Below are 22,680 nucleotides of genomic sequence, written 5' to 3'. Positions count from 1 at the left end.
GCCAAGTCAGCAAGCTGTAAATTGGCCATTCAGCAGTCTCAGTTTAACCAAGGCAGGAGGGGAGGGAGTTTTCTGGGTGCCACAGAGAGGACAGTATGCCCCCTGCCCCCCACCGTCCTTCCTGGTAAGAATTGTGTTGAAGTTGCTGATACAAGCATTTTAGAAGAGCAGAATGTGTCCCAGGAATGTCTATTGGGGCCTCCAGGCTTCAAACTCTGGAAAAACCCACACCTGGTTAATCGATAATCAGAAGGAACCTCTCACTTGACCATTGAAACTGCTTTCTTAACAAGTTGCTTTAAGGGACATGTCATTCTATTACTAATGTATAAATAAGGGGGAAGTTTGAGGTGGTGGGACTCTTCAGGACTGGACTCTCCCTCTGGAGGCATCTTGTGTTCCCCAGCGGCAAACAGGCTGCCGCTGTGCCACTCAAGAGCCACACTCAGCTTTGGTAATTATCAAGGGTTGGGGGTGTTGTGGACGTGTGCATAAGTGCTTGAGACTAAGTAAAGTTTAGCTTTAAGTGAAAGCACTCGTGTTGTTCTGTTTGTGCCAGCCATCTATCGGTTGGACGGCCGGCCGTGTCTCCCCTGATTTATTTCCTGACACCACCTCGCACAGAGTAAAAGTTACCAAGAGCTTTGGGTTGAAAGAACCCTGGGTAACAAGATTTGTGAGGCTTGCGCCACGGGGCTAAAAATCACAGTGTAGACATTCCTGCTCAGGCTGGAGCCCAGGCTCTGAGACCCACCCCTGAGTGGGAACATCTACACTGCTATTTTTAGTCCCCTAGAGCAAGCCCAACACAGCAACTCGCTGCCGTGGGATTTTTAACCAGTGTAGATCTATCTTAAGTCCACCCTTTTGGCACCACTTACATTTTCAGATCTGCTGCTCAGCTGCTGCCTAACCTTGTAGGTTTTTAAATTTCCACCAGTCAACATTTGCAAAGCTGCCTATGCACTGAAGCCACTCCACAGGTAACGAGCTGCTTGCAGCCCTAGCTCAAGCCAAAGCCCTGAAGCAGGATTCTCAAACTAGGCGGGGGAAAGCCTATCTTGCCAGCAAAGGCCAGTCAAGTAGGCAAGTTCTGAGTACACCTAACATTTGCTTCCTACCAGCGCCCTGCAACAGAAGGAAGCCACTGATGCATGGAGGCGCAGCAAAGCTTCTGCACAAAAGGCAGCCCGGGGCACTGGGAAACATAGGTGAGAGACAGACACAGTTTCAACTGCTAGTCCATGGGCTACATAAGCAGATGACCTGTCTTAGGCACCTAGCTCCAGGAGAGGATTCGCGGCTGAGGCTCCCAAGCAGAGGTCAGCCACTTAGGTGCCTAAGCCCCTCTTTTCTCTCTACCCCTCACCTCAGCATACCGCTCTAGGCTAGTTTAGGCAGCTTCCTGCTCAGCCGTCCAGATTCTGAAGATCCCTTCCATACACGAAACTCTCTCTCCTCATGAATTATAATCCCACAGTATTCTTACCAGCAAGTTAAAGTAGTATGGGCTGGATCAGTGGACTATAAAGTGGATAGAAAGCTGGCTAGATCGGCAGGCTTAATGGGTAGTGATCAATGGCTCCATGTCCAGTTGGCAGCCAGTATCAAGCAGAGAGCCCCAAGGGTCGGTCCTGGAGCCGGTTTTGTTCAGTACCTTCATTAATGATCTGGAGGATGGCGTGGACTGCACCCTCAGCAAGTTTGTAGATGACTCTAAACTGGGATTGGTAGCTACGCTGGAGGGTAGGGACAGAATACAGACGGACCTAGACAAACTAGAGGATTGGGCCAAAAGAAATTTGATGAGGTTCAAGAAGAACAAGTGCAGAGTCCTACACTTAGGATGGAAGAATCCCATGCACTGCTACTGACTGGGGACCGAATGGCTAGGCAGCTGTTGGACGAGAAGCTGGATATGAGTCAACAATGTGCCATTGTTGCCAAGAAGGCTAACGGCATTTTGGGATGTATACGTAGGGACATTGCCAGCAGATCAAGGGACATGATCATTCCCCTCTATATTCGACACTGGTGAGGCCTCATCTGGAGTACTGTGTCCAGTTTTGGGCCCCACACTACAAGAAGGATGTGAAAAAATTGGAAAGAGTCCATCAGAGGGCAACAAAAATGATTAGGGGGCTGGACCACATGACTTATAAGGAGAAGCTGAGGGAACTGGGATTGTTTAGTCTGCAGAAGAGAAGAATGAGGGGGGATTTGATAGCTGCTTTCAACTACTTGAAGGAGGGTTCCAAAGAGGATGGATCTAGACTATTCTCAATGGTACCAGATGACATAACAAGGAGTAATGGTCTCAAGTTGCAGTGGGGGAGGTTTAAGTTGGATGTTAGGAAAAGCTTTTTCCACTAGGAGGATGGTGAAGCACTGGAATGGGTTACCTAGCGAGGTAGCAGAATCTCCTTCCTTAGAGGTTTTCAAGGTCAGGCTTGACAAAGCCCTGGCTGGGATAATTTAGTTGGGGATTGGTCCTGCTTTGAGCAGGGGGTTGGACTTGACCTCCTGAGGTCCCTTCCAACCCTGATATTCTATGATTCTATACTAGGAGGAATGGAGCCTAACTCATGGCTGAAGATCCCACTGAGCAGCAGGTCAAACATTGCAATGCTGAGCAGAGTAATGCCTAAAGTACCCAAGGATCAGGGCCCTAGTGAGATTTTTTTTCCCCTCCATCTGCAAAGACTAGATGATATTTCTTATGTCCCCTGAGCGATGTGAAGATGAATCCATAAATGTTTGGCAAGTGATCAGACATTACAGTGGTAAAGTCATGTTAAATTAGCATGTTATTAGATAGTGTCAAAGTCAGATTCAGGACTCACATAATTTGTCAGATCACTCTGTTTATTAGCAAAGCGCTTTGCTAATGCACCCAGATGTGAGCCCCTCTCTGAGGCTCAAGATAACTTATTTATACAGCTAAGCCAAAGCCAATTTAACATAAGAGACAAAAGAAAGCAGAAACTGACAAATATACATACATATCTTATTTGCATACTAACGTTTACCAATCTCCTAGCTCAGTAAGAGCTCTAAGTAAATTAGTTTGAGGACCCATTGTCTCACACTCCTTAATGTTTCTCTTCCTGACAACTATATTTCAACAAACCCTTCAAGTAGCATTTCTTTAATGAATTATAATTTCAATATAATTCATTCTACTTTCACAATCCCTCCTTTTGGTCAAGCTATGCAATGACCAATAATGACTGGGTTCCACATATCAATCGTTCTTTATCTGTTTGTTCATCAGTGATATTTAAAATCATCAAATTAGCACTCTGGTTTGGGGCAGCTATCTGTGTAGCATGCCTGACACAATACAACAGGAAAGTAACTGAAAACATACAAAAATTATTAGGATTCCAAACAGGAGAGTTAGGGCTCCCTGAAACAACCAGTTTCCTATGCCAGAGAAATTGAAAAGGTTACTTAGCCACTTCCATAAAGAACTTGGCTCTTCGTGGGGAAGATATGCGATTTGTTCTAAGTGGCTAGCACGATCTATTACCTCATTGGTGTTGTCTGGTATACACACAGCAGTCTTTTCCAATGAGAGCACAAGTCCCTCCTTTTGCCACCAGCACTATGTCCAATGCCTGACGGTTTTGGAGGGCCATCTGTCGGATTGCCCCTGTTTCTTTGGCCAGGGCTCTTAAACTTTCTCCAGTTTCATTTGCCATTATTTCAACTACTGCTTGTAACCTAAGGAGCCTTTTTGTATGATGTATTACTCCCCCTAATGGTATGAAGGAACCGCCAGTAGCCTCTTCCCAGGTTAAGGGGCTTATGTTATTTACATACCATTGGGCATCTGTTAAGTCCCTTCGATGATTTAACTGGGAATTGGTCCTGCTTCGAGCAGGGGGTTGGACTAGATGACCTTCTGGGGTCCCTTCCAACCCTTATATTCTATGATTCTATGATTCTTTTTCGCCTGAAATTGAGGAGGCGTTCTCGAGGGAAGGTTCCTAACACTCGGAATTGTGGGAAGAGTCGGGTGGGATAACAGATTCCTGACCAATTAGCTGGTAGTGTGGTATAAGCTCTGGTCCCACACACCCAGTGGTGGCCTATTAAGGCCGGGAAGGGTCAGTTGCACCCATTTGTCATATAGGTGTTTGCAAAGGAGGAGTAGTATCCCCCAAAGGATACAGGGTAATTCTCCTTACGAGGAGTGGTGTTATTTGCATGACATTGAAAGATTGTATTGTTTTCACTAAGGTTACTGTAGGGGGAACATGAGATTGATTTCTCTGTTTGATCCCAGGTTGAGAAAAAAATTCATATCTCCATACCCGGCCCGCCACTTTTTAGTTTTGTTTGAATAATCCCATACACCATTGGCCACAATATGCTGAAGGCAAAGGCTTTTCCCCAGATCCAGCCCTGTCCGATTACACACCCAACACCAATGATCTTTTCCCTCCACCACACTTATCCATTTAGATGCATTTATTCCCACCGCTTCCCAAGTGTCACTGCTGATCCATACTTTGTTAAACTGATGAGGCCCTCCAGTGAGGTCTGGGGACTTGAGTGGGATAGCCAGGACAGGAACACCAGTTTGAGAGTGGGCTGGGATGTGGCTGCAGACCCAGCAATTAGAAATATTAAGGGTCCGAGCTATCCACACCTGCTGCTGGATAAAAGAATTGTCATTGTGGTCTCCCCAGACCGTAAGATATCAGCAGCTGAGGAATAGGCAGAGGCGCATGTTGGAGTCAAGGCTCTTCTGGTTCTGACAACCTCAACTAAGGGACTAAGGGAACCGCAGTCACAGTTTTACGCCCAGCAGGCGCTAGGCTCGATACTGCTTTTTTTTTTTTGTTCGTCATCTGCTTCTGGCAACCCTTATGAGAGCGTAGATTGTAAGGTATTGCAGACTGTTCCTCTACACCTTCTTCTGGAGTCAAAATAGACTCTGCGTTGTCCTGAGGTGATGATTGGTTCTCTGGGGATGGTGCCTTCTTACACTGTGAAGCATGTATCCACGCTGCGATGCCAGATAGTTTAACAGCCGTCTGTGTAGTAAGCAGTACCTGATGAGGACCCTTCCACCGGGGCTCCAAGGTGTGCTTTCGATGATGGCGCCGTACATAGAGACCCAATCACCTGGCTCAAGTTTGTGCAAGCGTCGGAGGTGGGTTCCGTGGGCCAGGCGGCTCGAACCTGTGAATGGAAGTGACTTACAGCTTGCATTAGTCCCTTGCAATACTGAAGGAGCGCACTGTGAGTCAAGTTCAAATCTGGAACGGGAGTAATGGTAGTCATAGCTCGCATAGGGCGTCCCATAACAATTTCAAAGGGACTTAATTTATGCCTTTGGGATGGAGTGGATCTCATGTCCATAAGGGCTACTGGCCAGCTTAATCCTGTAGAGTCACAAATTTTAGCAAGCTTATTCTTACGTACACCATTTCGTCTTTCAACTGCACCTGCACTCTCTGGGTGATAGGGACAGTGCAATAGGTGTCTGGTATGCAATATACGGTCCAGGTGTTGAACAAGTTGTCCAGTAAAATGCGTACCCCGATCACTGGACAGAGTAGCAGGAATTCCCTTTGGCAGGCATAATGAGATTTAACAAACATTTGGCAACAGACAGTGAGTCAGCCTTGCGACAAGGAGAGGCTTCAATCCAACCGGAGAATAAACATACCATAACCAATATAAATTCATATTGTTGACACTTAGGCATTTGTGCAAGAATGGTGCTTGAGGCAGGCCCCGGAACCCCTGGGCCACTTTTACAGGTTTACCAATATTATGGCTTTGGCAAATGGTACAGGCTGCACAGTGGCGGGCTGCAAAAGAGCTAAAATGGGGGGCCCACCATCCTGTCTTTGTTACAGCAGAGACCATCCCCTCCTTTCCAACATGCGAAACACCGTGTAGCAGGGCGGCCAGAGATGGGCAGAGTGAAAAGGGGGCTACAAAGGTGCCAGTAGGCGAGCGCCAAAAGGAATCGGGATGTAGAGAGCAACCCTGGGCAACCCAGGATTCTCTCTCAGTTTCTGGGGCAGAGTCTTGGAGCAGAGTGAGGTCAGCGAGGGACCAGGAGGGTAAGAGGAGAGCGGAGAACAAGGGCATCAGACATTTCTACTAGGCACGCTGCAGCAGCCACAGCACGCAGGCAGGGGGGTAAGCCTTGGGCAACAGGGTCTAAAGTGGCAGAGAAATAAGCCACTGGGCGGTTCTTTTCTCCGTGCATCCGAGTGAGAACTCCAAGTGCACACCCAGATTGTTCGTGGCAGAAAAGGGTAAAAGGCTTAGAATAGTCAGGCAGCCCTAAGGCAGGGGCAGAAGCCAAACCCTGTTTGAGGGAAACAAAGGCAGAATTGGTCTCAGGGGGCCACGGCATGGGGTCAGGCACAGAGAATCGAGTGAGCTCCTGGAGAGGTTTTGCAAGGGAGGCATATTGGGGAATCAATTGTCTGCAAAATCCAGCCATGCCTAAAAACTTCCGGACCTGGCGTGGGGAGCAGGGTCGGGGAAAGCTAAGGATAGCTTGGACGTGGGTGGGAGAAAGTGCACAGGAACCCTGGGAGAGGAGAAAGCCAAGGTATGTGACAGAAGCTTGACAGAGTTGTAGTTTAGAGCGAGAAGCTTTGTGACCCTTATTTGCTAGGGCAGTAAGGAGCACTAAAGAGTCAGTTTCAGAGGCAGACAATGAAGGGGAACAGAGGAGTAGATCATCTACATATTGGACTAGTGTGAACCTGGACGGGAAAACAAGGTCAGCAAGGTCTCAGGCTAATGCTTGGGAAAAATATGACGGGCTTTCAGTATACCCCTAGGGCAGTGTGGTCCATGTGTACTGTTGCCCCTTGTAAGAAAAGGCAAACAGGAACTGGGAGTCAGGGTGAACCAGGACAGAAAAGAAAGCAGAGCACAAATCAACAACAGTAAAATGAGTTACATCTGGTGGGATAAAAGCCAGAATCTTTGAGAGAGGCTTTGAGAGAGAAGTTTTGATTCTGTCCACCTATGATTTGCCTCTTCCCACCACTGCATGAAACAATCAACCTCTCCCTTTGCCAATTTAGTTTTAGGTTGGCTGAGTTTGTCTTTTAAGACGTCTACTCAGTCTTTGTCCCAAGATCCTAACAGTGGCTACTGAATTTTGGGATTCTCCTGAGTTAGCCTTTTGCATTCCCATACCTATCTTTCCCCCTCCCCTCCCCCCCAAGGTCAGCCTTTTGAAGCCATCCCCCACCCATGTCATGAGGTTTTCTGTTCATTAAAACACAACAATGCTAGCAACAAGACAAACACCACAGACAAACAACACAAAACCTAGATCCATGGTATTCTGAATTTTTCTTCCACTGGCGCCAGCTTGCTTGTAGAGTCTAAAAACAAAAAACAATTTCCAGCCCCCTGGTGGGGACAGATTATTGCTTCATAATAATACCACTTTCTTTTACAAATTTCCTTGCTAATTGCAGGAAAAACAGAAGAATTACCTCCAGGTTCTCCTTATTTTGTTCTATAGTCAGGCTAGTGAATTACCCCACTCACTGATCATTTATGAAATTCATGAGGTGGTGTACCTCAGTTTCCCCTCTTGTGCAACAGACCATGTTTGCAATAGTTTCTCTGCTGTACCAAGCTATAAGTTTATTCTCAGGTAATAGCTGAGACAGCTTCAGATTTTAGCACTATACACACACACAAAATTCTCTTTTGCCTAACATCCCTTGCATTGTGATTACTCTTTTACACAACTGTACCCCGATTACACTTCCATCTTGTACAACTAGACACAACCAGGAGCAGCCAAGTTAAGTTCCAATAGAAACTCCTTACATCCTTTAGTGATTTTGATTACATTACCCAATCGTCAAACAATTTTGATCAGATTCTCTCTCTGCCTGCAGCAGTCCCTTATAGACCATTTCTGTGGGAAAAGGGCCCATTTTCCCTCAGAATAGCTGTAAAGGCTTCTGGGGACAGAAGCGTAGTGGTGGTAGTAGCCACTCTACCTGACCCCCTTAGCCTAGACCATTTTTCCAGAAATTTACAGGAGTCCAGACTCTTCCTAAAATACATAAACTGAGCCGGCGTTCCTTTAGGGAACTGTCCCGACTTAGACGCCTGGTTACCCATACAGGAGGACTTTACACACCAATCACACAAGAAGGAAAGTTGGGTTCGTCAGAGCGATGCCCGGTGCAAACACAAAAGGAGCCCACAGGCTACTGCCTCAATCGCCCTTGCTTTCACACCAAGGGTTTTACCCAAGGCGCGGTGCGGCTGCGATTGTGCAGATTTCACTCACTCAGACCGTGGGGACAGGAACCCTTTGGTCAGCCGATCCCCTGACGGAGACGGCACCCAGACTCAAACACACCACAGGGAGGACGGATAGACACAGAGACAAGACAGTCCTCAGTCCGGACAAAACACAGAAATAATTACCTGACCATATTCCTGATGTCAGATCCCGGGATCCCTACCAGAACAGAGTGGGAACCAACAGGTTCGATGGTGTAGACTTCACTGTGGTCATGTACCCTTCCGTTCCGGCAGAGGACCGCTCGGGCCAAATGCCCAGGTGCCGGCTTGCTATGGCCATCCTAAGAACAGTCAGGAGTCACACAGCCCCGGAGAAGACGGTTGCCATCTCAGTGGAACCTCCAAATTGTCAAAGTCAGATTCAGGACTCACATAATTTGTCAGACCACTCTGTTTATTAGCGAAGTGCTTTGCTGATGCACCCAGATGTGAGCCCTCTCTGAGGCTCAAGATAACTTATTTATACAGCTAAGCCAAAGCCAATTTAACATAAGAGACAAAAGAAAGCAGAAACTGACAAATATACATACATATCTTATTTGCATACTAACGTTTACCAATCTCCTAGTTCAGTAGGAGCTCTAAGTTAATTAGTTTGAGGACCCATTGTCTCACACTCCTTAATGTTTCTCTTCCTGACAACTATATTTCAACAAACCCTTCAAGCAGCATTTCTTTAATGAATTATAATTTCAATATAATTCATTCTACTTTCACAATAGGATAGCACAGTGAGTTGCGAGTTAAATTCCTGGAAAGAAGGAAAGCCAAATAAAGGCCTCAGATGCAGACTGAGATCAGTACATAGAGTGAGTGATAATAGAAGCCACTGAAAAATACAGAGAAGGGGAGGTGTGCATAGCTGACTGAAAAAAATATTGAATGTTTAAAGATTTTCTTTGTTTCCTCAATCAATAAGTAACTGGACCATCATCTGTTTTAAGTGTGTTCTATTCTGAAAAGTGACTTTAAAAATCAGCATTGTGGGATTCTGTGTTCATTGTCTCTGCACCATGACCTAAACCTGGAATCTGAGAGTCAAGTTGGGTCCTCTGAGGCACTGCATCTCTACTAACAAAGATTTTGCAGGTGAGATTTTAAGCAATTCTGGTTGAGGATTGCAAGCCAGAGAACATAGAATCCAGCTCACCCCTTATCTGTGTTAGCCATGACTACAGGAGTGAAAAGCAATAAAATCTTGTTTTTGTCTCTAACATCAGACGACATGATTCTGAATTCACACCAGGGGCAGATCTGTTGATTCAGAAGGTGCCACTTTTGCCTACTTGCTGTTCTGACAACCAGCACTCTTTATAAATCATTCTTCACCTCGCTGCATCACAAAACTCTTTAGAATGAGATAAAATGTGGCAATCAAATCAAGGCAAAAATACTAACCATGGACACAGTATCTACTGAAATGACTTCTGTCATAAATATAAAGGAAAGGGTAAACACCTCCTGGCCAGAGGAAAAACCCTTTCACCTGTAAAGGGTTAAGAAGCTAGGATAACCTTGCCAGCACCTGACCAAAATGACCAATGAGGAGACAAGATACTTTCAAAGCTGGAGGGGCCGGGTGGGGGAGGGAGAGAAACAAAGGTTCTCTTGGTCTGTGTGATGCTTTTCCCAGGAACAGAAAAGGAATGGAGTCTTAGAACTTAGTAAGTAATCTAGCTAGATATGCGTTAGATTCTGTTTTGTTTAAATGGCTGATAAAATAAGCTGTGCTGAATGGAATGTATATTCCTGTTTTTGTGTCTTTTTGTAACTTAAGGTTTTGCCTAGAGGGATTCTCTATGTTTTGAATCTGATTACCCGGAAAGATATTTACCATCCTGATTTTACAGAGGTGATTCTTTTACTTTTTCTTCAATTAAAATTCTTCTTTTAAGAACCTGATTGCTTTTTCATTGTTCTTAAGATCCAAGGGTTTGGGTCTGTGTTCACCTATGCAAATTGGTGAGGATTTTTATCAAGCCTTCCCCAGGAAAGAGGGTGTAGGGTTTGGGAGGATTTGTGGGGGCGGGGAAGACGTTTCCAAGCGGGCTCTTTCCCTGTTATATATTTGTTAGATGCTTGGTGGTGGCAGCAATAAAGTCCAAGGGCAAAAGGTAAAATAGTTTGTACCTTGGGGAAGTTTTAACCTCAGCTGGTAAAAATAAGCTTAGGGGGTTTTTCATGCAGGTTACCCAAGAATTTCATGTACCCTAGAATTCAGAGTGGGGAAGGAACCTTGACCTTCACCCAAAATGCATTCTACAAATATATATATATTTTTTCATTAAATCACCCACTTAAATCACATGACTTTAAATTATCCTGACTCAGGAAAACCGTTCTTTTCTCTGGTTTGTTCTGCTCTCTTTGTAATAAAGCCACTTGGCATTAATTATGTCTGCCTTTCTATTTGTCTTTAGAAACAGTTCTACAAACTGTTACAGTGTCCCGCTCTGACTCCAGGAAGTGAAAATGACAATGTCAGCCACTTCTCTGAACTGCAACATGGAGAAAGTGACTAGAGGCTAGTGACGGACTACAGAAAGAGAGAAACTGAAAGGACAAAGAAAGGGGGGGAAGGGGGGTGGCACCAGATCTGAATCTACCTGACTTTGTCGGCAACCACCAGTTTCAGTGACTCCTTTTCAAACTTACTTACAGGAAACATACATCCAAAAATGTCCATAAAGTGAGAAAAGTCCTGCAATTAGGGGATAGAAATTCGATCTGATCTCAATCTTCTAAACAGCCATTCACCTCTCTCTCATAGTCTCCCTTTCATTAGACCCAGCAGTTCCCCTTTTCAGTGTTGTCTTGGGGAAACAAGTGCTAGATTATTAACTCATTTGAAAACACAAAAATACCCACCCAGTTTGGACGAGATTTTCCTTACCTTTCACCTCTGCCTTTATGGGCTCTGGGTGCTCCTCTTTATTTCTACCAAAGATCACATCCATGTCTGCTGCACTTAAACTTCTTGTATATCCGCTGCACAGCTGGTGTTGCTCTTGTGGTATCCCCTCTGACTGGGCTGAGAACAGTTCTTTCCTGTTATTTATAGGGCCAAAGTGCACCTCCAGCCAGCTGCTGGTGACTGATAGCACGTAATACTATAATTCTCTCCCTCCCTCTCCACACTTAACTCTTAATCTCAGCTCCTTTGATGGACAGAGAGAACTAATTCATTTGTCGTGTTGCTCATGATTGAACAAGAGATCAGTTCGGCAGGGAGTTATTGTCTGATCCCACCTGAATCCCAGGGATTCTGAGAAACTTTAGATATTGATTAGATAGGGATCCTTGCCCATATGACAATGTTGAAGGAAAGAGCAAAAGAAATCTCCACCTGCTACTATGATCCTGTTTTTAGAAGCTAATAAAAAAAAAGTCTCCAGAGTTGATCACATCCTTCTCTCTGGAATACAAGCTTGTGCCATTCTAAGAATTAGCAGAAAATGATCAGTGCAGTGCTCTGTGTTTTATTTTTTGACCAGACTGTTGGAAAGTAAGCTAAAGGGCACCTCTCTGAATGACAAATGGCTGTCTTCACAAACAAGGGTTGTAACATACATACCGTTGTGTGATTTGAGTGAAGTGGGGTTAGAGATCTTTTTTTTTAAAAGGAGTTTTAACTTCACTGCTTTTGTTTCAAGATTAGGTTCTGAGCTGATTCCAGTGTTGTTCATTTTGAAATCCTCCCGTCAAAGAATTATTTCAATATAAATCATGTGATTGCTGAGCAAACCAAGGGACTACATTTAACATGAACGATAAGACTCCTTGTACAACTGAATATTATACAACTTCATATGAGATTACCTTGGAAGTCAGAGACTTATTTGTTCCCATAATATGTATAAATCACCTCCTAATAGCTGATTAAGCAATGAAAATATTTACATGCTTATTTTACGTAAAATGTAGCTTTCATTACTTATGACAGCTCTTGCTTCCTTGTGGATATTGCTCCTTTTATCCTTACTCGCAGTCTTCCCACAGGTCTGCCTTCACACTGCACAGTTCCTCAAGGCAGTTATCACGCCTTCTTCTCCATTTGGAAGACACCTCACACACTGTGGGATCCACCAGAAATAAAGGATAATACATTAACACAAAACAGCTTCTAAATATGGAAATAAAGGTGCTTTGCTGGAGTCTGTAACATTAGTGAAGAAGCACAAGGATTTTAACAGTGAGGGCTTGAGAGGGGAGGAATCAAAGGTTGAGTAATGGGTTTGTTAGCAGTGATAGAGAATGGAGAGCATTTGGGAGGAAAGATAAGGGGCCTGATTCTCACATTACACCCATTTCCCCCTGTGCAAAGAGCCTCTCTTGCAACATAAGGCTCTCCACTGGTCCTGTTCCCTGCCCTGGTGAGGAGGGCATGGCCAGAGTATACTGCACAGGGCAAATAAGGGAGCAGGGGAAGCAGAACATAAAGCAGAGTCTGATCTAAATTACATCAGGAGCCAAACAGGTCCCTGCACAGTCCCAGAAAATGGGGAGCACAACGATGGCTTAAAACCACCTTTTCTCCTCACCTCCCAAAGGTCAGGAAGGAAGTCACTGAGAATCAGTCCCAAGGAGTCTGACGCCTTGTCAAGGTTCCTCCCCCACTCTGAACTCTAGGGTACAGATGTGGGGACCTGCATGAAAAACCTCCTAAGCTTATCTTTACCAGCTTAGGTCAAAACTTCCCCAAGGTACAAAATATTCCACCCGTTGTCCTTGGACTGGCCGCTACCACCACCAAACTAATACTGGTTACTGGGGAAGAGCTGTTTGGACGCGTCTTTCCCCCCAAAATACTTCCCAAAACCTTGCACCCCACTTCCTGGACAAGGTTTGGTAAAAAGCCTCACCAATTTGCCTAGGTGACTACAGACCCAGACCCTTGGATTTTAAGAACAATGAACAATCCTCCCAACACTTGCACCCCCCCTTTCCTGGGAAATGTTGGATAAAAAGCCTCACCAATTTGCATAGGTGACCACAGACCCAAACCCTTGGATCTGAGAACAATGAAAAAGCATTCAGTTTTCTACAAGAAGACTTTTAATAAAAATAGAAGTAAATAGAAATAAAGAAATCCCCCCTGTAAAATCAGGATGGTAGATATCTTACAGGGTAATTAGATTCAAAAACATAGAGAACCCCTCTAGGCAAAACCTTAAGTTACAAAAAAGATACACAGACAGAAATAGTTATTCTATTCAGCACAATTCTTTTCTCAGCCATTTAAAGAAATCATAATCTAACACATACCTAGCTAGATTACTTACTAAAAGTTCTAAGACTCCATTCCTGTTCTGTCCCTGGCAAGAGCAGCACACAGACAGACACAGACCCTTTGTTCCTCTCCCTCCTCCCAGCTTTTGAAAGTATCTTGTCTCCTCATTGGTCATTTTGGTCAGGTGCCAGCGAGGTTACCTTTAGCTTCTTAGCCCTTTACAGGTGAGAGGAGCTTTCCCCTGGCCAGGAGGGATTTCAAAGGGGTTTACCCTTCCCTTTATATTTATGACACGCCCCCCAAATCTCAGCTAGGGTGAAACACTGGCTGGGATTTCTTCCTGGAGCTCTAGGAAAAACAGAGTTAATAAGACACATGCATCTCTAAATATACTACGAAGTACATAAAGACTAACAATATTTTCCACATCTCAAGGACGATTTTAACCAGTTGATTCTGGGAAACTTTCACGGGAGAGTGCATCAGCCACTTTGTTAGAAGCTCCTGAGATGTGTTGGACGTCAAAATCAAAATCTTGGAGAGCTAAACTCCACCGAAGAAGTTTTTTGTTAGTTTCCTTGACGGTGTGAAGCCACTTCAGTGCAGCATGGTGAGTTTGCAGGTGGAAACGCCGTCCCCAAACATATGGGCGTAGCTTTTCCGGAGCGTAGACAATGGCGTAACATTCTTTTTCAGTGACTGACCAGTTGCTTTCCCTCTCAGACAGTTTTTTGCTGAGAAACACTACAGGGTGGAATTCTTGATCAGGTCCTTTCTGCATTAAAACTGCTCCCACACCACGCTCGGACGCATCTGTGGTTACTAGGAACGGTTTGTCAAAGTCTGGGGCCCTTAGTACAGGGTCAGACATGAGTGTCGCTTTAAGCTTGTTAAAGGCCTTCTGACACTTTCCGGTCCACTGAACAGCATTTGGCTGTTTCTTTTTGGTTAGGTCTGTCAGTGGGGCAGCGATTTGGCTGTAGTGCGGTACAAATCGTCTGTAATAACCAGCCAAGCCTAAGAAGGATTGAACCTGTTTCTTTGACTTTGGGACAGGCCACTTTTGGATAGCATCCACTTTGGCCTGTAGGGGGCTGATAGTTCCTTGACCCACCTGGTGTCCAAGGTAAGTCACTCTGTTTAGGCCTATTTGACACTTCTTAGCCTTAACAGTTAGTCCTGCCTCCCTTATGCGCTCAAGGACTTTTTGTAGATGTTCCAGGTGGTCTGCCCAGGAATCCGAAAATATGGCCACATCGTCAAGGTAGGCGACTGCATATTCTCCTAATCCCGCTAGGAGACCATCTACAAGTCTTTGGAAAGTGGCGGGTGCATTTCGCAGCCCGAAAGGGAGTACATTAAATTCATACAGCCCGAGATGTGTGATGAAGGCTGACCTTTCCTTGGCAGATTCATCTAGCGGTACCTGCCAGTACCCCTTGGTTAAGTCCAAGGTAGAGATGAACTGGGCCCGTCCCAGTTTCTCTAATAGTTCATCTGTGCGTGGCATTGGATAGTTGTCTGGGCAAGTTACAGCATTTAGCTTACGGTAGTCCACGCAAAAACGTATTTCCCCATCTGGTTTGGGAACTAGAACCACTGGAGATGCCCATGCACTTTCAGAGGGGCGGATTACACCCATCTGTAACATATCCTGGATCTCCCGTTCTATAGCAGTTTTAGCTTGAGGAGACACCCGGTAAGGTTGGACCCTAATTGGGTGAGCATTACCTGTGTCAATGGAGTGGTATGCCCGTTCAGTCAGTCCTGGGGTGGCTGAGAACGTTGGCGCGTAGCTAGTGCACAGCTCCTGGATCTGCTGTCGCTGCATACGCCCAAGGGTCATGGAGAGGTTCACCTCTTCCACACCACCAGCACATTTCCCTTCGTAGTAGACACCTTCAGGCCACTCAGCGTCGTCTCCTCCCTGGGCTGTAAACTGACAAACCTTTAATTCTCTGGAATAAAAGCGCTTTAGAGAATTAATATGGTACACCTTAGGCTTTCGGTTGGAGGTGGGGAATGCTATGAGATAATTAACAGCTCCCAGGCGCTCCTGGACCATGAATGGCCCTTCCCACGATGCTTCCATTTTATGGGCCTGGAGCACCTTTAAGACCATGACCTGGTCTCCTACTTTGAAGGAACGCTCTCTGGCATGTTTATCATACCAGGCTTTTTGCTCTTTTTGAGCATCCTGTAAGTTTTCTTTAGCAAGGGCTAAAGAGGTTCGGAGGGTGTTTTGTAGGTTGGTTACAAAGTCCAGAATGTTAGTTTCTGGAGAAGGTGTAAATCCCTCCCATTGCTGCTTCACCAACTGCAATGGCCCCTTAACCTCACGGCCATATACAAGTTCAAATGGGGAAAACCCTAAACTGGGATGTGGTACAGCTCTGTAGGCGAAGAGCAACTGCTGCAATACTAGGTCCCAATCATTGGAGTGCTCATTTACGAATTTACGTATCATGGCCCCCAAAGTTCCATTAAACTTCTCCACCATGCCATTTGTTTGATGATGGTAAGGAGTGGCAACCAAGTGATTTACCCCATGAGCTTCCCAAAGGTTTTTCATAGTTCCTGCCAGGAAATTAGTCCCTGCATCTGTGAGGATGTCGGAGGGCCAACCTACCCTGGCAAAAATGTCTGCTAGTGCCTGGCACACACTTTTAGCCCTGGTGTTGCTTAGAGCTACTGCTTCCGGCCATTGGGTGGCAAAATCCATGAAAGTCAGTATGTACTGCTTTCCTCTGGGTGTCTTTTTCGGAAAAGGACCCAGAATATCCACAGCTACTCGCTGAAATGGAACTTCAATGATGGGGAGTGGTTGTAGAGGGGCTTTGACCTGGTCTTGGGGTTTTCCCACTCTTTGGCACACCTCACAAGACTGGACATAGGTAGAAACATCCTTGCCCATTCCCTCCCAGTGGAATGACCCCCCCAAACGGTCTTTGGTCCTGTTCACCCCAGCATGGCCACTAGGGTGATCATGGGCTAAGCTCAAGAGCTTGGCCCGGTATTTAGTTGGAACTACCAACTGTCTCTGAGGATGCCAGTCTTCCTGGTGTCCCCCAGAAAGAGTTTCCTTGTATAAAAGTCCTCTTTCTATAACAAACCTGGATCGATTAGAAGAGCTGAGAGGCGGTGGGTTGCTCCGTGCCGCCGTCCAAGCTCTCTGGAGGCTTTCATCTGCTTCCTGTTCGGTCTGGAACTGTTCCCTTGATGCTGGAGACATCAGTTCCTCATGGGATTGTGGACCTAGGCTTGGTCCCTCTGGAAGCGATATAGGGGATGGAGCTGTTTCTGTTGACTGTGAACCGCTCTCCGCTGGTGCACTATGTTGGGATTCAGGCTCCGGCTGAGCCTCTTGTGTAGGGTTATCGGCTGCTGCCAGTTCAGGTTCGGTGGGGCCCTCTGGTGTTGAGGTGGCAAGTACTGGATTCAGTGCTGATACGGGGTCTGGTGTTGGTTGTTCGGCTGGTTCCGGTTCTGGGACTGGTTCCGTCTGGGTCTCTGGGACTGGATCCACGACTGCTGTTGCAGACATTGGCCTGGGGTCCAGGTCCATCACCTCTGACCAGGTCCTGATAGAAGTTTCCGGAACAGAGCTAGGCCTCACGGCTTGTTTAGCCTGGCTGCGGGTGACCATTCCCACCCTCTTGGCCTGCTTCACATGCTTGGCCAAGTCTTCCCCCAACAGCATGGGGATGGGATAATCATCATAGACTGCAAAAGTCCACATTCCTGACCAGCCCTTGTACTGGACAGGCAACTTGGCTGTAGGCAAATTGAAAGAGTTGGACTTGAAGGGTTGAATCGTCACTTGGATCTCTGGGTTGATTAAATTGGGGTCCACTAAGGAAGCATGGATAGCTGACACTTGTGCTCCGGTGTCCCTCCACGCGGTGACCTTCTTCCCGCCCACACTCACAGTTTCCCTCCGCTCCAAGGGTATCTGGGAGGTATCTGGGCCTGTGGACCTCTGGTGTGATTCCGGTGCAATGAACTGTAATCTGTTGGGGTTCTTGGGGCAGTTGGCCTTTACATGCCCCAGCTCATTACATTTAAAACATCGTCCAGCTGACGGGTCACTGGGGCGAGGAGGGTTGCTGGAGAACGGGGTGGTGGGACGATAAGGGGTCTGGAGGGTTCTTTGGGAGGTAGGTGGGGCTTTGGGCGGCCCCCGGTAATAGGGTGTGGTCTGGGGTGGTCCCTTCTGGTCTCCGCTCCAACTGCTACCAGTTTTCTTCTTCTCTGCCACCTCCACCCATCTGGCTCCAATCTCTCCTGCCTCGATTACAGTTTTGGGTTTCCCATCTAGGATGTATCTTTCTATTTCCTCAGGAACACCCTCTAAGAATTGTTCCATTTGCATTAGGAAGGGCAAATTTACTGGAGAGTCAACACTTGCTCCTGATATCCAGGCATCCCAATGTTTCACAATGTGGTAGGCATGTCGGGTAAATGACATGTCTGGTTTCCACCTTAGGGCTCTGAACCTCCAACGAGACTGCTCGGGTGTTATCCCCATTCTGACTCTCGCCTTGGATTTAAACAGTTCATACTTGTTCATGTGTTCTTTAGGCATTTCAGCTGCCACCTCAGCTAAGGGTCCACTGAGCTGCGGCCTCAGCTCTACCATGTATTGGTCAGTAGAGATGTTGTACCCAAGGCAGGCCCTTTCGAAGTTTTCTAAGAAGGCCTCAGTATCATCACCTGCCTTGTAGGTGGGGAACTTTCTGGGATGGGAAGTGGTACTTGGAGAAGGATTGCTAGGGTTTGTTGGGATATTCCGCTGAGCCTTTATCTTCTCCACCTCCTCCACATGCTTCCTCTCTTTTTCCTTCTCCTCCAGTTCTTTGGCCCTTGCTTCCATTTTCAGCCGCATGAGTTCTATCTGTCTTTCATGTTCCCTTTGTTTTTCCGCAGCCTGAAATCTGGCTAGTTCCAGCTTTTGTCAAGCCGTGGATTTTGTCATTCTAACCTCTCTGTTTTTAACTAACTTTACACCCAAGGTTTAGAAATAAACAAACAAAACTTGGCTGTAAAATTTTGCTGTGCTGGAATAGAATACCTATTCTCTGATAGTGATTGTCAGCCTACAGAAAAAGACAATTCCCTTGTCTCTGCTCTGGGCCCAAATCAAAGCAAAAAACCTCCAACTACTTGGAAACCTGCTTACCAGCAGCCAAAGGAAAAAAAAATTCCTTTTCAAACCTGTGCTCCTTGTAAAACAAAAAAATCAAAATCCAAAAAAAAAAACCCTGCCACTTTTGTCTCCAGGCAAATGGGTAGAACACACACCCCCTATTTACTTTTAGGAAGAAAAGAAAAAAGAAAACTCTGGGTTGGAAGACTGTGAATTTCCCTGCAGGAGTTAAGTACCCTGCCTCCAGGCAAAGAAAACCTGCAATTCACAAAGATAATCCCCTTTTGTCTCTGCTTGGCCACAAAGCAGAGAAAAACCAAGCTGCTTTCAGTTTCAGCTGCTTTCTGGACTTCCTTTCCAAAGGAAAAAAAAATTTCCTTTTTAAAATCTGTATTTCTAGTTCAAAAAATCTCAACTGGATCTCAAAATGATTTCAGGTTAATCCCACCACTATGCCACCATGTCAAGGTTCCTCCCCCACTCTGAACTCTAGGGTACAGATGTGGGGACCTGCATGAAAAACCTCCTAAGCTTATCTTTACCAGCTTAGGTCAAAACTTCCCCAAGGTACAAAATATTCCACCCGTTGTCCTTGGACTGGCCGCTACCACCACCAAACTAATACTGGTTACTGGGGAAGAGCTGTTTGGACGCGTCTTTCCCCCCAAAATACTTCCCAAAACCTGGCACCCCACTTCCTGGACAAGGTTTGGTAAAAAGCCTCACCAATTTGCCTGGGTGACTACAGACCCAGACCCTTGGATCTTAAGAACAATGAACAATCCTCCCAACACTTGCACCCCCCCTTTCCTGGGAAATGTTGGATAAAAAGCCTCACCAATTTGCATAGGTGACCACAGACCCAAACCCTTGGATCTGAGAACAATGAAAAAGCATTCAGTTTTTTACAAGAAGACTTTTAATAAAAAATAGAAGTAAATAGGAATAAAGAAATCCCCCCTGTAAAATCAGGATGGTAGATATCTTACAGGGTAATTAGATTCAAAAACATAGAGAACCCCTCTAGGCAAAACCTTAAGTTACAAAAAAGATACACAGACAGAAATAGTTATTCTATTCAGCACAATTCTTTTCTCAGCCATTTAAAGAAATCATAATCTAACACATACCTAGCTAGATTACTTACTAAAAGTTCTAAGACTCCATTCCTGTTCTGTCCCTGGCAAGAGCAGCACACAGACAGACACAGACCCTTTGTTTCTCTCCCTCCTCCCAGCTTTTGAAAGTATCTTGTCTCTTCATTGGTCATTTTGGTCAGGTGCCAGCGAGGTTACCTTTAGCTTCTTAACCCTTTACAGGTGAGAGGAGCTTTCCCCTGGCCAGGAGGGATTTCAAAGGGGTTTACCCTTCCCTTTATATTTATGACACACCTGGTCTACAGTACATGGTTATTTTGGAATTAGCCTAGTTAATTCAAAATAAAACTGAGTCCATCCATACAACCAAACTGGTTTTGTTGATTTAAAGGGCTCTTTAATCCGGTTTCCGTACTCCACCTCGACAAGTGGAGTAGCGCTAAAATCGAGATCACAGTTCTGGGTTACAGGTACCGTGGATGCAATTTGGCGTTATTGGCCTCCGGGAGCTATCCCAGAATGCTCCCGTGACTGCTCTGGACAACACTGTTCACTCCAATGCACTAGCCAGGTAGGCTGTAAAAGCCCCGGGAACTTTTGAATTTCAATTCCTGTTTGTCACCGTGGCGAGCTCATCAGCACAGGTGACCATCAGCACAGTCCACCATCACAGGCAACCATGCACAGTCCACCATCACAAGAGACCACGCAGTCCCAGATTTGCAGACAAGCTCCAGCATGGTCCAAACGGGAGGTACTGGATCTCATTGCATGTTGGGGAGGCTAATCTGTTATGGCAGAACTACGTTCCAAAAAAAGGAATGCAAATACATATGCTAAAGTCTCCAGGGCCATGACAGAAAGAGGTTACTCCAGGGACATAGCGCAGTCGTACAAAAATCAAGGCGCTCAGGCAAGCATACCAAAAAGCCAGGGAGGCGAATGGGTGCTCTGGGTCACAGCCCCATACATGCTGCTTCTACCGTGAGCTGCATGCAGTTATGGGGGGTGACGACACCACTACCTCACCACTGTCCGTGGACACCTGCAAGGGGGGGGAGTTGCACAGAGCGAGGAGGATGAGTTATTGGAGGACAAAGAGGAGGAGGACAGTGCAAAGGCGGCAAGTGGGGAATCCGTTTTCCCCCCTAGCCAGGAACTATTCTTAACGCCGGAGCCAATAGCCACCCCCCACTCCCAAGGCATGCTCCTGGACCATGACCCTGGAGAAAGCACTTCTGGTGAGTGTGCCTGATTGGAGCCATGCGGTGGGGGTGAGGGGAAACCCAGCCGTGCTGGGCTGTTCGCGTTTAGTTTAAAGGGTTCATCCCTGCTCAGAGCCTCATCGGAGCCATGTGGTGGGGGCGGGGGTTGTGTGAAGCAATCATCCCAGGCAGCCTGCAGGCCCTCCTTTTATATCGCAAACCCACCAGGCATTGCTTGCTATGAGAAAGGGGGCCCGGCTGTTTGAAAGCATTGAAATGAATGTGGAAGAAGCAGAACCCTGCATGCCCCTAGGGCTTACCATGACTGCCTCAAGCTGAATTCTGTTGCCCAGCTGCATGTGATGGCTTACTCAAACCAAAGTGGCAGGCACTTCAGTATAAGGAAGCAAAATACAACCTTGTACAGAAAGAACATGTGGTGTGTACTATGAATTGCCTGTTTCACTGAGAAAGAGTGTCCCCTTTGTTCTCTAAAATTTATCTTTTAAAATACTACCCTCCCTTTTCCTCCTCCCGCAAGTAAAAATGTTTCAACGCCCCTATCTACTCCGTCCCAGAGGCTGGTCCAGGTTAGAAGGTGGAAAAAATGAACTTGAGACTACATGTCTACCGAGCTCTTGCAGTCCCCCAGCAATGATAGGGCCCAGCTGAATGCGTGGAGGCAAACAATTGCCGAGTCCTATACAGCATTACATGAACATGAAGAGAGGAGGGACGCACGCGATGAGAGCAGGCAGGATGCTATGGTCAAGCTCATAGGGGAGCAAACTGACATGCTCCGCTGTATGGTGGATCTAATGCAGGAAAGGCAGCAAGACCACAGACCGCTACTGCAACCCTGTATAACCGCCCTCCCTCCTCCCCAAGTTCCATAGCATCCTCACCCAGACGCCCAAGAACACAGGGGTGGGGAAGGCTACGGCGACCCACACACTCAACCCCAGAGGATTGTACAAAGCACCAGAAGGCTGGCAAATCCTAAATTTTTATTTGGTTTCTGGACTTGCCCTTCCCTCCTCCTCCACCCCTCTAACCAAATCCCGCCCCCGCTCTACCTTCTCATTTCTCTCAATGTGTTGTGCAACAAATAATAAAGAACGGTTTTTAAACTATTGTGACTTTATTTCCTTTCATGTATCTAGCTATATAGATATAGGGGGCGGCTAACTTCAAGAGAAAAACAACTATCACACTGTACCCTGGCCAGTCATAAAACTTGCTTTCACAGCTTCTCTGATGCGCAGCGCACCCTGCTGTGCTCTTCTAATCGCCCTGTTGTCTGGCTGTGTGAAACTGGCTGTTAAGCAAGTTGCCTCAACCTCCTACCCCACCATAAATGTCTCCCCCTTACTCTCACAGATATTGTGGAGCACACAACAAGCAGCAATTACAATTGGAATATTCGTTGTGCTGAGATCTAACTGAGTCAGTAAACTGTGCCAGCGTGCTTTCAGACACCCAAAAGCACATTCTATGACCATTCTGCATTTGCTCAGCCTATAGTTGAACTGCTCCTTACTCCCGTCCAGGGTGCCTGTGTACAGCTTCAGGAGCCACGGCATTAAGGGGTAGGCTGCACCCCGAGGATAACTATAGGCATTTCATCATCCCCAACAGTAATTTACTGGTCTTGGAAGCAAGTCCCTTCCTGCAGCTGCT

General features: G+C 46.3%; 1 protein-coding gene across 3 annotated transcripts in view; it reads right to left on the bottom strand.

Annotated features, from left to right (window-relative positions):
* The window catches only part of BCO1 (beta-carotene oxygenase 1), a 145,776-nt gene that overhangs the window by 27,581 nt on the left and 95,515 nt on the right, over positions 1-22,680 (bottom strand). For 2 of the 3 annotated variants that reach the window (XM_048816584.2, XM_075118438.1), the window contains one exon: positions 11,216-12,395. In XM_048816584.2, the coding sequence (XP_048672541.1) occupies positions 11,216-11,279 (64 nt within the window). In that variant the 5' untranslated portion in view covers positions 11,280-12,395. Of the gene's footprint in view, positions 1-8,445; positions 8,604-11,215; positions 12,396-22,680 lie in introns of those variants that run through there. The other variant, XM_075118439.1, reaches the window with a different exon arrangement.

Source organism: Caretta caretta, chromosome 12 (assembly GCF_965140235.1).
Source record: "Caretta caretta isolate rCarCar2 chromosome 12, rCarCar1.hap1, whole genome shotgun sequence".
Lineage (NCBI taxonomy): Eukaryota > Metazoa > Chordata > Testudines > Cheloniidae > Caretta > Caretta caretta.
This window is presented reverse-complemented; position numbering and strand designations above follow the sequence as displayed.